This window comes from Diabrotica undecimpunctata, chromosome 2 (genome assembly GCF_040954645.1).
Source record: "Diabrotica undecimpunctata isolate CICGRU chromosome 2, icDiaUnde3, whole genome shotgun sequence".
NCBI classification, from domain to species: Eukaryota; Metazoa; Arthropoda; class Insecta; order Coleoptera; family Chrysomelidae; genus Diabrotica; species Diabrotica undecimpunctata.
The window spans coordinates 149674569-149690618 of record NC_092804.1 but is presented as its reverse complement, the minus strand read 5'-3'; the positions used below and the strand labels follow the sequence as shown (position 1 = coordinate 149690618).

The 16050-nt window shown below is 32.9% G+C and overlaps 1 protein-coding gene across 1 annotated transcript in view; it reads left to right on the top strand.

Annotated features, from left to right (window-relative positions):
* Nucleotides 1–10823, top strand: part of LOC140433949 (ionotropic receptor 75a-like) — a 48532-nt gene extending 37709 nt beyond the window's left edge. Inside the window, exons 9-12 of the mRNA XM_072521920.1 lie at nucleotides 1277–1433; nucleotides 8326–8443; nucleotides 9228–9425; nucleotides 10778–10823. Coding sequence (XP_072378021.1) covers nucleotides 1277–1433; nucleotides 8326–8443; nucleotides 9228–9425; nucleotides 10778–10823 — 519 coding nt within the window. The remainder of the gene's footprint in view (nucleotides 1–1276; nucleotides 1434–8325; nucleotides 8444–9227; nucleotides 9426–10777) is intronic.
* The last annotated feature ends 5227 nt before the right edge of the window (nucleotides 10824–16050 follow it).

The following is a 16050-nucleotide window of genomic DNA, read 5'->3' as shown; positions in this document are numbered from 1 at the left end:
CAACAGGATAGAAGTGACTAGCAGACAGCCCATTTAAAAACAACGATACATTTCGAAATGTGATATTCGTCCAGATTGAAAGTAAGTAAAAGTCAAATATATGGTTTGTCGTATTTGTAGTTATGTCACTATTCTTTCTTTCTCGGCATTCGTACCTGTAATTTACTATGTACTATTTTGACTTATGGCACTATTCATTGCAAAACTATTGGAAATGTTTTTCATGGATTTTTTAAATTCCAAATTTGCTATGACTTCAAGAGAACAGTAAATGATAGAAGCTGAACTTAAGAAACTATAAAATGACTGCTTAATCGTAAAACTGTTAATGAAAACAGCTCAAATGTTCTAAGTAATGTCCCATCAAATAAAGCAAAAAAATGACAATGTATTGAAAGTTGAAGACCCTGAGGATATTGCTGATGATGACAATACAACTACTGCACCTGTATCTTCTTCTAAATACATGGCTCCTGGATGCTCTCTGTAAAGTACGATTGTGTAGTTAAAAAAAATCACAGGACGACACTTTAAGTAGTAGACGACATAGTTGAGGCTCCCATTTTTTGAGGTCCATGAGTCTGATGTCGCATATGACGCAATGAAGATGATTCTTCATTATTAATAAATAGTAATAGTTAATCTCGGGTGATCACAAAAAAACACCGGCGGAACTTAACTCTTCCCGAGAAGATGAAATTCGCGAGAGACAGGAGGAAAATTTAGAAAAAGAAAAGACACTAATTAGAAAAAAGCATGGAAAAATTTTAAATAATGACACACGAAAAAAAAACATGCAAAGCTTGATTAAAACATAAGATAAAGTTTCAACCGACACAACCGAAAACCACAACTGATACAAAAAAGTAGAAAAAGATAATTAACACAAATATAATATATTTTAATATTGTTTTCAAGCTATATGCTTGTGGCATCTTATCATACAATAATATATATAACAATTTACTATTTTTAACGGGAATAACCCATAATTTTACTTTATAATAAGTTTGATTTGACGTTTCGATTTCCACTTCGGAAATAGTTTACAATTTGTATTTTGAGAACCATTTCCAAAGTGTAAGTTGAAACGTCAAAACAAACATATTATGTAAAACTAAAATTGTAACTTATTTCCAGTAAAAACAATAAAAAATATATCTTGGTTTTCAAAATTAGGAAGTATTCTCTTCTTTTCTTTTATAACATCGGCGTGACCTTGCTATTTAAAATGTAATTTCTTATTACAAGCATTAAAACGTTAACTCATTCTTAGGCTTATCAAGAGCCAATCCATAAGGCCTTATATTTGAAGAAGGTGGCTCCTCCCGGTATGAAAAATCAGTTCATGCCACTTAAAGAAGGAATTGCCAATATTCGTAAAGGGTTATTTGCTTTTCATACGGAAACTGGGCCAGGCTATAAGTTAATTGGTAAGATTTTTAGTGAAACTACTTTATTATTGGTTTGTATAAGTTGGATTTGTTTTTTTAAACTTGTTTAAATATATATATTGATATATCGTGTACGTTGGTATAAAAATCAACTAGAACAAAATTAGGTTTGACACTTGAAAAAAGTACATTTTTAAGAATATTCTAATAATCAATTAATACGTTTTACTTTAATAATAGTAGCTGTAATACTAATAGTAGTAATAGTAGCTTTATGTTTGAGGTATTTATACCAAGTCCATTTTTACAGTACTAGCTATTGAATTTCTTTTCTCTAATAGAGAATTACCTTGAGAAGCAGTTTGAGAGAGTAACTCATGATACTAATTAGTCTAAAGTCTTTACATAATGATTTGTATAAGAACGGTATAAGGTTTCTTTGAACGTGGAAAAAATGTAGACTCAAACCATATCTGTGTTCCACAGAAAAACGAATATAAAAAAATTGCATTAAAAAGACATCACTTTCATTGAAAAAGTAGGGATACGTCCCGTAGCCTTCTAAAATTACATAAAACCAAGACAAAAAAAATTTGCAGAAATTAAAAGAAATAGGCTTCTTCTTTAAGTTCCATCTTCTATCGAAGGTTGGAAATCATCATGGCTATGTGGACTCTGTTGACTGATACCCTGGCTTAAGCTCTTAAGCCAGGATATTCTTTGTCTTCCCACATTTCGCTTTCCTCGAATTTTGCCTTGCATAATAAGCTGTAATAATGCATATTTTTGCCCTCTCATCACATGTCCTAAGTACTCAAGTTTTCGTCTTTTGATAGTTAATATTATTTCCGCCTCATGTCCTATCCTTCTAGTTACTTCCACGTTTGACATTCTTTGAATCCATGATATTCGTAGGATTCTTCTGTAACACCAAAATTCAAAGGCGGCCAACTTATTCAGATGGACTTGTTTTAGTGTCCACGCTCCCAAGCCATAAAGAAGAGTAGAGAATACGTAACATCAAAGCATTCTCAGGCGTAGTTCTAACCTTATATCCCGAAAACAAAGAAACTTTTTAAGTTTAATGAATGATGCACGTGCTATTTCAATGCGTGTCCTAATTTCTTTGGTTTGGTATGTTTGGTATGTTTCTATGTTCCTAACTATTTATAGTTATTAACTCTCAATTGCAGTATCTTCAATAGTCAATTGGATATTTGCATGTGCAGATTTAGTCATGATCATGCATTTAGTTTTCTTTAAATTTATCTTCAGTCCGTACTCATGACAGCGTTCATTAAGGCGTTGCATTACGTTCTGTAAATAATTGTTGTTATCCGTCATTATTATTGTATCGTCTGCAAAACGTAAGTTATTCAAAACTTCTCCATTGATAGATATACCTTCTATTGAATCTGAGAGCGCTTTTTGAAATACCGCTTCACTGTAGACATTGAAAAGTAGTGGGGACAGCACGCAACCCTGGCGGACTCCTCTCTGTATTTTGATATTTTGGGTGTACTGGTTGTCAACTCTTACCTTGGCAGTTTGATTCTAATATAAATTAGATATAATTTTCATATCACGACTGTCAATATTTTTGCTTTTTAATATATCTACAAGCTTTTTATGTTGAACCTTATCAAATGCCTTTTCAAAGTCTACATACATAAGTACATGTCCTGATTCATGTCCATGCATCTCTGAACTAGCACATTCAAGCCGAACAAAGCATCTCTTGTACTCATACCATTTCTAAAGCCAAATTGTGTGTCACTAATTTCATATTCAAGAGTTTTAACAATTCTGCTGTGAATTGCTGTGCATTAAAGCTATTGTTCTGTGATCTGAGCAAGTTGTTGCACTTGGCTTTTTGAGGATTGTGGCAGTCTGATATATTAGATTAAGGAGTTCAACAATTGCATCAATAACATCTTCATCGATGAGTTTTAATAATTCGATTGGCACATCATCTGGTCCAGTAGCTTTACCCTCTTTTGTGTTTTTGATGGCATAGATGACTTCTTCTCTTAATATTGGTAGTTCGGTATCCTCGGTGATTTCTAATGACAGTTCTTCTCTTTCATCATTAAATAGTTGTTGGATGTAATTGGTCCAGTGACATAATCTCTCCTTTATATCAGTAATAATATCCCCTTTATCATTTTTGAGGATATTCGTTCTTGTACGTTTTCTAGAACCTGTCATTTCTTTGATTTTTTTGTGTAAATTAAAGCTATCATACTTTTTATCCAGATCTTCTGATTTCCTTGCATCTGTCGGAGAAATAGGCTGCATGATAAATTACTTCGAAAATATGAATGAAATTTATACAAAAGCTTAAAAAAACTTTATTTTATTTTATGGGAAAGTAATAGGTACATATAGTTTTACATTTACATTTTTAATCATTATCGCTATCTGATAATGGTTTGTACCGTTTGCAAGTGGCTCAAAATCATTCATCGTCAGAAGAAACTGATTCTCTGCAATAGATATTTGCGGTAATGGCGATGAATTTTCACAAACTTTATTCTCGTTGTGTGTAGCTCTTCCTTTTTTTAACAATGTAATCAGTAATTAAACTTTGCGATGATGATGCTAGTAATTTGTTATGTAGCTCACGATATCCTGACATGCATTTCTGCTGCTCACGTTGTAATAAAAAGGCTCGTTCAGAATTGGGGTTAGAATAAGAAAATGATTTTCTAATTTACTGCAAAGTTGAAGACCTTCTCGAATTAATTTGGCAGTGAGTGGGTTGGTTTTTCTTCCTCATCATTTTTATCTTCTAGACTCACGAGGCCACCTAAAGTTAGATCTAAAGTTTGTTCAAATACATCAATTCATCTATATCTTCGTGGTTAAAGGTATTAAAATCATCTCCGCCAATTTCATGTGCAAAATTAAGTATTTCATCTGGTAGTGTCGATGTTTGAATGGTTGCATTGCTTGTTACACATGCTGGCCAAACCTTTTTCCAACAAGAATTTAAAGTTCTTGGTCTTATTTAAGCGGAAGCAGATGCAACATGAATCAAACAATCAAAAATATAGAAAATTGCCTCCACACGTCTTTTACTGTTGAGGGCTCATTTTATAGTTTATTCTCGGTGGATTTGTAAGATGCCTTTATGTAATATTTTTTTAACGTTTCAATTATGCCTTCATCTAATGGCTGAATAAGGATTATTGTATTGGCGGAAGAAATACTATTTGAACTTTGGATGTTCTAAGATTGGATGACCTGCTGCATTTTCAATAATTAATAAAACTTTTTTTTTGTTGAAAAAATTCAACAATTAATTCTTTTTTAAGTAATTTAACAGCTGACCAGAACACAGATTATTCTTTATGGAAGGCAACAAAAAGAATGAAGAGACCAATTATTCATTCTCCTCCTATCAAGTTGGAAAACGGCAACTGGGCTAGAAGTAACGAACAGAAAGCAGAACGATTTGCAGATCATTTAGAAAGCACGTTCAAACCCAACCATAATGATGGTGAAGAACTGAGATTGGAAGAACCATTCCAAACTGAAGAAAGAATAACGTTAACATCACTTAGAGAAGTATCAACAGAGATAAAAGAGAATATAAATCCTAAGAAAGCTCCAGGATATGATCTCATAACAGGCGAATTATTAAAAAATCTACCAAGAAAAGCCATAGTTAAACTGACACACCTAATAAATGCTGCTTTTAGATTGAGATATGTTCCCAGACTCTGGAAAGTAGCCGAAGTAATTATGATCGCCAAACCAGGTAAATCTCCTAATGAAGTGACATCCTATCGACCAATATCACTCCTTCCGGTGATGTCAAAACTATTTGAAAAACTTCTATTGAAAAGATTAAAACCAATAATAGAAAGAAAAAATCTTATACCAAATCATCAATTTGGTTTCAGAAATCAACATTCCACTATAGATCAAGTTCACAGAATAACGAATATAATAGAAAAAACATTAGAAGAAAATAAAGTCTGTTCTACAATCTTCTTGGATGTAGCACAGGCGTTTGATAAAGTCTGGCATGACGGTTTAAACTATAAACTAAGAACGTTCATGCCTAAACAGTATTCAGAAATCTTGAAATCATACATTGCGAATAGATATTTCAGAGTAAAACAAGAAGAAGTTTACACCGACTTAAGGAAGATCAAAGCTGGGGTGCCACAAGGGAGTGTCTTAGGTCCGGTCCTGTACCTATTGTATACGTGTGACATTCCAGAGCTAGAACAAAATACTATTGCCACCTTCGCGGATGATACAGCCATACTGGCGATAGGAGACACTAGTGAAGAAGCGACTGATAAGCTGCAACTATCAGTAAATAAAATACATAACTGGACCAGAAAATGGCGAATAAAATTAAATGAGACTAAATCTGCACACGGTAACTTTACAAATAAAAAAATAGAAAATTTAACAGTTAGAATAAATGATACCCGAATTCCTTATGCAACATCAGCAAAATACTTGGGCATCACCCTAGACGCGAAGCTGCGCTAGAAAGTCCATGTCAAAAAGAAAAGAGGGGAGCTTGATATTAGATATAAGAAATTGTATTGGCTGATTGGAAAAAATTCAACATTATCAATTCATAATAAATTATCCATCTACAAGCAAGTATTGAGGTCATGGTATTGAGGTATGGGTATATGGGTGCCATTTCTGGGGCTGTACCAAAGCTAGTAATATACATATTATCCAGAGATTTCAAAACAAAGTACTGAGAAACATTGTTGATGCTCCTTGGTATATCCGTAACAGCAACCTCCACCAGGACCTGGGTATGGAAACTGTGATCGAAATAATCAAGAGGACAGCAGCAAGTCACGAGCAGAGGCTGCATAGTCATGTGAATGTCGAGGCAATCCAGCTTCTTGACAACACTGAACTAAAGAGAAGACTCATAAGGACAAAACCATTTGAGCTAGTGTAGATGTGTAACAGTTTAGTGTAAAAAGCAGAGTATAGTGCTGTGAAATTATTGCATGTTAGTTGTAGTGCATTAGTTAATAGATAAAATAAGAGTAAGCCATAGGGTAAGCTTTAGATTTAAGCATTTGCTGTTATTATGTTAGGTCAGAAAATAACTGATAATTGGTCATTTGTGACCAGATAGCAGTATACAAACACCGCACAGGTGTTAATAAAAAATAAAACTTTAAAATCGAGAGATTTTTCCTTTATATAGGCTACTACTTCTGGCACGAAGCAATTATTGAACCATTCTGTAAAAATAGTTGTTGTCACCTAGGCTTTCTTGTTAGTCATCAAATGCACTAGCAGTTGTTTTAAATCTTTGCCTTTTAAAGCACGTAGTCTAAGAGATTTATTCATTAAGAGCGGTTTCAACATCCGATCTCCTGATGCATTGCTACCAAGTAATAACGTTACTCGATCTTCACTTGTTTTTTTTTTCAATACAATTCCGTTTCATTAGCGTTAAATATTTGATCGGCACAAAATCTATAATAATATCTATAATAATAACATCTATAATAATTTTTGCTAGCTCCTGCGGAAATACTTTTGCTGCTACTTCATCTGCTGTATCACTCTCTCCTGTAATCTTGATATTGTGAAGTGCATTTCTTTTTATAAATCTGGTTAGCCATCCTTTGCTAGCTGAAAATTCTTTACCAACTTGGAAAGTGGAAGTAGGGAGCTTAGACTGTTTCATTAACTCATAAAACTGAAGAGATTTTTTCTGGATTAATTCCTCTTTCATTTCTTTCTAACAATACATACCTTGAGTAAGATAAATATTTGGCGCTTAATTTTGTACCAGAAATTATAGATTTTCTTATGGCAACTTCATTCTTCTTAATTGCTCTTACAGTTAATTCGTCTAAATTAAAATTGTTTACACTTTCCGTAGATCCTTCTCCTTTTCCTAAGCCATCTAAAATTGTAATTTTTGTCTCCAACGAAATTGATTGTCTTTGAGGTTTTTTTTCTCCATTGGATCAAATAAAACCTTAAAAAAAGAAATAAAAAAATTAGACTTACTATATCGAGATGGCAAAACCTCTTCTAATGAAAAATACAACTTTACGATACTCACTTGAAACGTTTCAATCCGAAAACCGTGCTGCTTATTATACTGCAACTTGGAATCAGCAAAATTTCAAACCACTTATTATAAAACGAAGCACCGCTAAGAGAAAAATTATTTTAAAACCATAACAGGTTATACCTTTCAATGCGAAACTCTCAATGATGTAATAGGGACATCATGTAACAAGGGAATCCCCGAATTGCAAACGCTGAATTTACTGATATCTGGACGTGAATATTTGATTATAATAGTTAATAATAGAAATTTTTCGATAAATAATTGTAGGATGAAATACTAACCTCACAACTTTAAAATCGCATAAAAACAATCAGCATAAAAAGAGATCTTACTGTCCATGTAGTTCAAAATTAAATTCCCTATCCAAATGTCACCTTTTAAAGTGAAAAATAAATTTTTTCACAAAAGTTAATTTAAAAAACGAAGCAAAAAAATTTTTTTTTTTGCTTCGTTTTTATGCCCCCGTGGAAAAAACATTTTTTCCACGGGGGCATAGGTAGGTATAGACATTGATTTGCATAAAAAATTTCTTTCCCTGCTTTTAAAAATGGCGTTTGATAGAAGTCTTTAGAATTCACAGTACATATTTGAGATACGAGGTAAGTTCCTTACTCACACCATTTTTTGGCCATTTTCCCTATTTTTGCGTTTATTATTGCGTATTTATGTTTTCAAACATTGTTCTATAACTTTTTTCTAGGCAGTTTTAGATATACGTAATGGTACATTAATTAGAAAAAAAGATTAATTACCTTTAAATTAAAAAAAACTTTTAAATTGGTTTAGTTGTCTTTTATTTTGAATATTTCCTCTTCTTAATTGCGTCTAAACTTTTATACTTTTCAGAAGAGACATTTGAAGAAAGCGAAAAATGTGGTTTAAAAGAAATTAAGTACTTGGAAGTAATAGACCCATGGTTGGCCATTCAGAAGAATTCTTCATATAAGAAATTACTTCAGATGTGGTAAGACAAAATTATTTAAGTTTAATAAAAGATCATGGAAATATCTTGAGAAATATCTTCTTAAAGTTCGGTCTTCTATCAAAAGCTGGAGATCAAAATGGCAATTTTAACTTTATTTATGGCAGCCCTGAGCCCTAAAGAGTTGAATGGAGCTTAAGTTAAACCAATCTCTTAGATTTCGCAACCAAAAGGTTTGACTTCTTTCTTTTACCTTCGTAATCAAGTGCAGCAGTTTGTATCTTGATCTTCTCATTACATGTCCAAAATACTTAAGTTTTCTCTTTTTAATAGTTTGAACGACTTTCTCATTTTTATTAACTCTACGGAGGACTTTAATTATGGTAACTGTGTCTATCCACGATATACACAGCAGTCTACGATAGTACCAGCGTTCAAATGCCTATATTTTTTTATCTCTGTTGTTTCAGCGTCCAGATCTCACAGCCGTAGAATAACGTTGTAAAATCATAGCAGCACAGTAGCTTTATCCTTAGGTCGATCTTTTGGTTTTTATTGCATAATAATTCCTTCACATTTACAAATTTACCTCGAGCGATTTCAGTACGATTGTAATCTATTGCATTATAGGTTAACCATGCTTCCATCAGGCAAACAGAACGCCACTAGGGTATGTCCTTTTAATTATGTATTCAATTCTTTAAACCTTACAAACCAGCGATATAAAAAAATATCTTCTAATTTTTTATTTAATTTCCAACTAGAAGATAAATTTTAATTAAAAATTTGTCTGTTTTTCTTTTTTATTTTGATTTTTTTCTTTTAGCTTCAGAAAACTACTTGAAACTGGCATACAGAAAAGGGAAGTAAGTTTAATTTACACTAAGAGACCAGTCTGCATTTCCAGAGGTTCAAGTTTTATTAGTGTTAGTTTAGTAGATTGTTATTCAGCTATAGTAGTACTAGCCGGAGGTATCGTTGCTTCAGTTATAATTTGGATTCTGGAAGTGTTATCTCACAAAAGGTATCCTTGCAAATATATATATTTTTATTTTTACAATAGGTTTATAATATTACTATGCAGTACATCTTATAGAAAACAATAGAAAACCATACAGAAACATGACAGAACACCGAACAACGTGCTTAATATAGCACATTTATACACACTGGTATAGCAATAATACTTAATGACACATTTTGAATATTATTTCAAACTTGTATTTTTTCAACCCATATTCATCCACCCTAGAAATAGGTTTTACCCAAGATTGTCCAGTGATCTCTCCTATGTGGTTTGCGTGTCCATTGTGTTTAATTGTGTTCCAAGGAATTCTGGAGAATATTTTAGATGAACACGCAAGCTGTAGACCTAATCGAAACTGTACAGATCAAATCCTCATCCTCAGCCTAACTGCACATATTTCAGCGGGCTTTCAAAAGCAAAAAAAGAAATTCGTAGTTTTCGTGGACCTAACAGCTGTCTACGATACAGTGTGCAAAAGAAGGGCTCCTTTACATGCTGGAGAAACAGACACTTTTTTATTTCACACTGCAACTGATAAAAAACACACCGTCTGATACACACTTCAAAATGGTCCAAGGTAATACCTTAGCAAACAAATAAATCTCCGTAATGGTTTATTTTAATAATCAATCCTGGCTCTGATATTATTTAATCTATATATCTCAGATCTGCCTGAAATAACGCTAGAAAGTTTGGATATGCTGATGATCTAGCCCTAGCTGTACAACACAAATAGGTTGAACTTACCCAAAAGACGCTGATCAATGACCTCAACAAATTGTATAAATATTTCACCAGGTAGTGATTAATACTAATCCTGAATAAAACTGAAGCCAGCTGCTTCCACCTTAACAACAATAAGGTAAACTACGTATAAGAGGGCGAACTTAATAGCACAGTGTACCCTATCAACGATACCCAAAATATCTCTAGATGATTTTAGACAGAGCTCTATCATTCAAAAAACATATATATTTACATAGCTCACAAATAAAACCAAAGACTTTTTTTGGAACGTCAGCACAAGCAGCATGAGTCCAATGAGAACAATTATTGCACCGCTCCCAATCTTCTCCAGCCCTGGAGTGGGAATAAAAGTTGTTGCAATATATGCATGGAGAGTCTTTCAGATCAACATCTTCAGTGTTGTTAAACAAATTTTCTTCTTCATTGTCGTCTTTGACTAACCTTTTACTGACGTGCCGTTTTCTCTTTGCTGGAGAATCTTTGGGCTTATTTTTCAATTTAATTTCCTACATATTAGGAGTAGAGGTTAGAACTAATGATGTTTGATGAGTTGTTTTTATTGGTTTACATTTTCCCTGTTCACTAATAAATTTACCTTTTAGAGCCGAAGAAAATTTCTCTATAGAAACAGAAAGAGTGGAAGTCTAGAAAGTTTTCGTCGGTGAATAGACATCTTCTCCAGCCCTGGAGTGGGAATAAAAGTCGTTATAATATATGCATGGAGAGTCTTTTAGATCATCATCTTCAGTGTTGTTAAACAAATTTTCTTCTTCATTGTCGTCTTTGACTAACCTTTTACTGACGTGTCGTTTTCTCTTTGCTGGAGGATCTTTGTGCTTATTTTTCAATTTAATTTCCTCCATATTAGGAGTATAGGTTAGAACTAATGATGTTTGATGAGTCTTTGGTTTACATTTTTCTTGTCCACTAATAAATTTACCTTTTGGAGCCGGAGAAAGTTTCTCTAACAGAAAGAGTGGAAGTAGAGGAAGTTTTTGTCAATAGATAGACAATTATTCTCTGAAATACGTTTTGTAACAGCTTTTTTTAAAATATTAGATACTAGAATTTGATATGAATCAATATCGGCTTGTTACTTGGATGTATGCAGCTTGCACTGAGATTGTGTAGTTGGAGAATATTTGTTGCAGAAAGAAAAAAGGTATCATTGTGGCTGTTTAGATGGCCTAGCCGTGGAAATATCATGTGGTTGTTTAGATAGCCCAGCATTTAAAATATCATTTAAAGGTCTTTATTTTTTTATATCTTTAAATATCATTTAAAGATATTTTTTAGTGGTCTATTTGTAGCTTTCGCGGGTAAATACATATAATGGTGAAATACGACCCGATTTAAAGGCCAAATACCAGCACTTCAATCCGTTACAACCATTTTGCACTGTAGCTGCCTTACCATATGCTTCCTTGAACAAGCTAGATATCTGTAATTGTGTAACAACTCTCCCAGGATGTGCTTTCAACCACTTGGATATTTCTTGATTAAAGTATGTTTTTAAGGGTGCGAAAAAAGTAACATCAAGAGGCTGCATGCGATGGATGCAGTGCGAATGCAGGCAAATAATACGGATGTCGTTTTGTTTCGCATATTCTAAAGCATCAATCCCCTTATGACTTGCAAGCCCATCAAGAATAAGAATAACTTTATCGACATTACTAGCTTTCACAAAATGTTGGAAATGCTTAATCAATTTTAGAAATATTTCGGTTGTCATCCATCCTGATTGTTGAGCCACATCTAACGTTCCTGGAGGAGCTTCATCGACAAGTTCCTTTTTTCATATTTTTCTTCTGAAATATAATCGGTGGGACAAATTTACCAATAGCATTAACGCAGCAAACAATAGTGGTGTTTATTCTGCGCTCTGCACTGGTTATAACGCCAACCTGCTTTCTACCAGTAGTAGCCAAAATTTTCTGTGGTTTTTGTACAGTAGAAAGACCTGATTCATCAGCATTATATATTCTATGTGGCTTGTAGTCTACAGACTCCAGAAGTTTTTCATATAACTGAAAAGAAAAAATTTTTTCACTTAAGGCCGATTAAAGGCCTGAGCCCGGGCTGCTGAAGTAGGTTCAGGGTTCCATAAAGATATACCTTTATTTCGTCTTATTTCCATACATTCTTGTCCAGCCTTTTGTTTTTGTGTGTGAAATTTATGAGCAAAGTTGTTTTTCTCAGCAAACTGAAAAGCTAGTTCTTGGACCAAAGCGCGCGTCAACCTAAATAAACGAGATTCACGGAATTTCAAATGCTGCTTGTCTTTCCAGATCACAAGGAAAGGTGCATTGAATATTCACTCCAAGATTGGCGATCAGTCTTACACTTATAATTGCGAGGCATTTTGTTATATCTGTAATAAAATAATACCTAGATTGCATTTTCAGTTCATTACTGTATTCATAGGGATAAAATGGCATACCTAGTCATTATGTCCATTGTTCAACTACGTCGTTTTGTCCATATAGCGTTATGAAAGAAAAAAATGAAAAAATAAATTCAAAGAGTGCTTTTTTTTTGTAGAATAAATTATACCAGAGGCACAACAAATCCATTAATGATAAAATAAATACAAGAAAAATAGGTAAAACAGTGAAAAACTTACCATTTATACATAAAACTTTTCGTCTGTACAAAAACTTATACTGTACAAACACCTATAACACTACTCGATAATATCGAAATGAGTGAGTGAGTGGGCGTGAACCCGTTTTCACTCGCCGTTCAGATTCAGATTCAGAAATTCAAACATATTGTGAAAAAAAGGCCAAATTTTTTTCTATATTATTTAGTAGGTACATAAAACTCAAATACCTACATTACATTAATAATTTTTTATATTTTATATTTTTTATGTTTATTTTATATAATTATTTTACACTTTTTAACATATCGAAAGTTCATATGCAGACAGTCATTCTGGTTTTAATTGTATGTAACGTTTGTTTATGTTTCAGGATTTTCATCAGATGTAAAGCAGCTATATTTATTAAAAAACTACATCTTCGCCGCATGCTGCAGTCACAACTAAAGTAGTTTTCATATATTATGAATTTAGTATAAAATTTAGAAGTCACCAATAAATAGATATATGCAGAATAAATGATTATATGATTAATATTTCATTTTTATCACTTAAGGCTAGTTTTTTAAAACTTAAAATTTTGGAAATTGTTGAAGATGTACTAACTGACATAGAAAAAAGAACGCCCAGTAATACTAAATTTATTACAACAATTTTTTGTATACATATCAGAAAAATCCAAGTGTAAGAAGTAAATAATATCTTGTACCTCCACGATGTGTTCTGCTTTCAAAAATAAGTTTGGGCACAGACGTCCAGACTCCTTGCATCTTGTACCAAAGCGCTGTTTGAATCGGTGGAGAATGAAGGAGTAATCGGAATAATCTTTTTCCCATAATGTCTTAGCATGTCATGGTATGTTCGAGTATCTCTTAGCAATACCGCTTGTTGTATGGTGTAATAAAGATGCTCGTTAATATCAAACTGTTTAATGTTCTGTAGAAGACTCTTCGGAATAAGACTAGTAGTTAAGAAGATTATAGGTATCGTCTGGATACCTACTCTTTATTCTCCATCGAAATATCTAAATATATCTTCTTTCAAGATTTACAATGTCTAGCTAGATATATTGGCATTGTCTGTATATGCCACAAAAATGCAAATATTAGTGAACATTTTTCTTTCTCTATTTATTGGGGTTTTCCTAATATTTTAGTGTTACTTAGACATAGTTTTACCAGCCTAATTAATTTAGAAGATATGCTCAAATCTTGCATTGCCTTCTAAAGCTTGTTCCTGGTTATAAGATCGCACACAATATCTTCCGAATATTGCTTATTATATATCGTCTGATTATTACAAACCTGCGGCTCTGTTTGCTCTATTCACTTGATCTTACACTGCTGTTTCGAGATTTCCGTAGGCTTGAACGCGTATTCAAGATAAGTAATAAGCAACTTTGCTGACTTTATTATCCTCCTGCTGAATGCTTCTTTTAATATTTATTTTATTAGTACGATAGTAAATATTTCCAGCTGTAGCATTTATAGTCTATTCTTTTAGTGCTTTTCGATATCTGAATATCTCTTAAGACATTCAGAGAGATCTCTTGAGAGATTTCTCGAAAGAACTTATGAAAGAAGAAGAGTAAAATAGAAAAAAATTGTAGGTAAGGTTAAGTCATATGACAATCTATCAAATAAAGAAACGAATGCGGAAGAATTAACCACAATCTACGAATGAAAAAAGTTCTAAGGAGATAGTTACAATTATTTCGCAGAAATGAAAAGCCTTGATTACGATTTCTTATTTTTAATTCTTTTTTATGTGATTTATGTGATACAGTGATTTTTTTGAAAAGAAGTAAGTGTCTGGTTAATTTTACGGTGTAATCAGTCATTTTATCATACTTATATTATTTTCCTACTAATAAAACTAAAATCTCCTTTATGTATTTTTACCGGAGTAGTTGAGCAATACGAGTAAAACAACGAGCTATACCCTTTGAAAATAGACGTAAGCATCTCTCGTGATCAGGATTTTTAACATAATTTAGAAGGCGTACACCCATATACGAATGATCTGCTTTTGTAATAAGCAACCCAAAGGAGAAATGCAGACCACTTGAAAGGTTAAATCGTGCCAATTTAAAATTATTCTGTTTATCATAAAAATATGAAATCAAAACAACAAATCAACAGATATTTTGTAATAAATTACTTGATATTTCAGATCAAATTATTGTTGAAATGGAAGCAATGATTAGTTGCTAATATTTTTCCAATCACTTGTATTAGTTACGTTCCTTGGTCATATTAATATTAAGCATAACACAGGGTTGGAACAGCAAGATTTTAACATGTAACATGTACCTATACCAACGCTGCAAAATATTTCGTTCACCTCTCTATCACAATGTTTAATTCCAGAAGAGACTTGAGATTTTGAATTTTGAATAGGTATTTAACCAATATGAAAATGTTATATTATATAAATATCTTTAGTAATGTACAAAATGTGTGAGACAAAAAAGTAAGTTAAAGTTTAAATACACTACCTTACCAAAAAATGAGAATAAAAAAGAAGGCTATCACTCATCATAATACAAGTAATTCCTTGCTTTAATAAAGAAATAGCATGCCTGGCAGTAGAAAATGAAAACTGGTAGTGGTGGAAAGTACTGGAAATTTACTAGCTCTCCATCGATCTACGGAATAATATCTATTGTTATATCTATTGTTGTGCCGTATTTGTAAGAGTATAACTCTGTTTACGATATAAAAAAAACTTTGTGTCTACGCCATTTAAAAGATAGACACTAAATTCCATACTAAATAACACATATTCATTTCTCAGCCTGCCCTGTTTGTATGCACCGACCGAGAAAATAGGCGATTTAATATAAGTCAAGGGTAAACAACCTGCTGCCCGCTGGATGTCTTTTGTCTTTTGGAAACCACCAAAAGAATATTCCAATGCACGTATTTCGTATCATATCTCACAAAAGTATCTTAGTAATAATTCAACTATCGTGACAATGTCTTCCAATGATATATTCGTTTTAAAAATCACGTTAAGCTGATTTTAAAAAGCGCGTCCCCGATCTGCGCGCGCGTGGATAGCTGTGAGCTCATGGGTTGTGTTTGTGTTGCCTGAGCGCAACCTGAGTAGCAAGCTTGCGACGTAGTTTGGCGTGTGATCACTTCCATTGTAAGCGTTATCGCCGTGTGACTTTTAAATACACATTAATAAGTGTACAAGTTGCTATAACCAAATATTCCTGTCTACTTTTTTCAGTGCAGTAAAAGTAAGCAAACTCAGCTTTTATTCTTT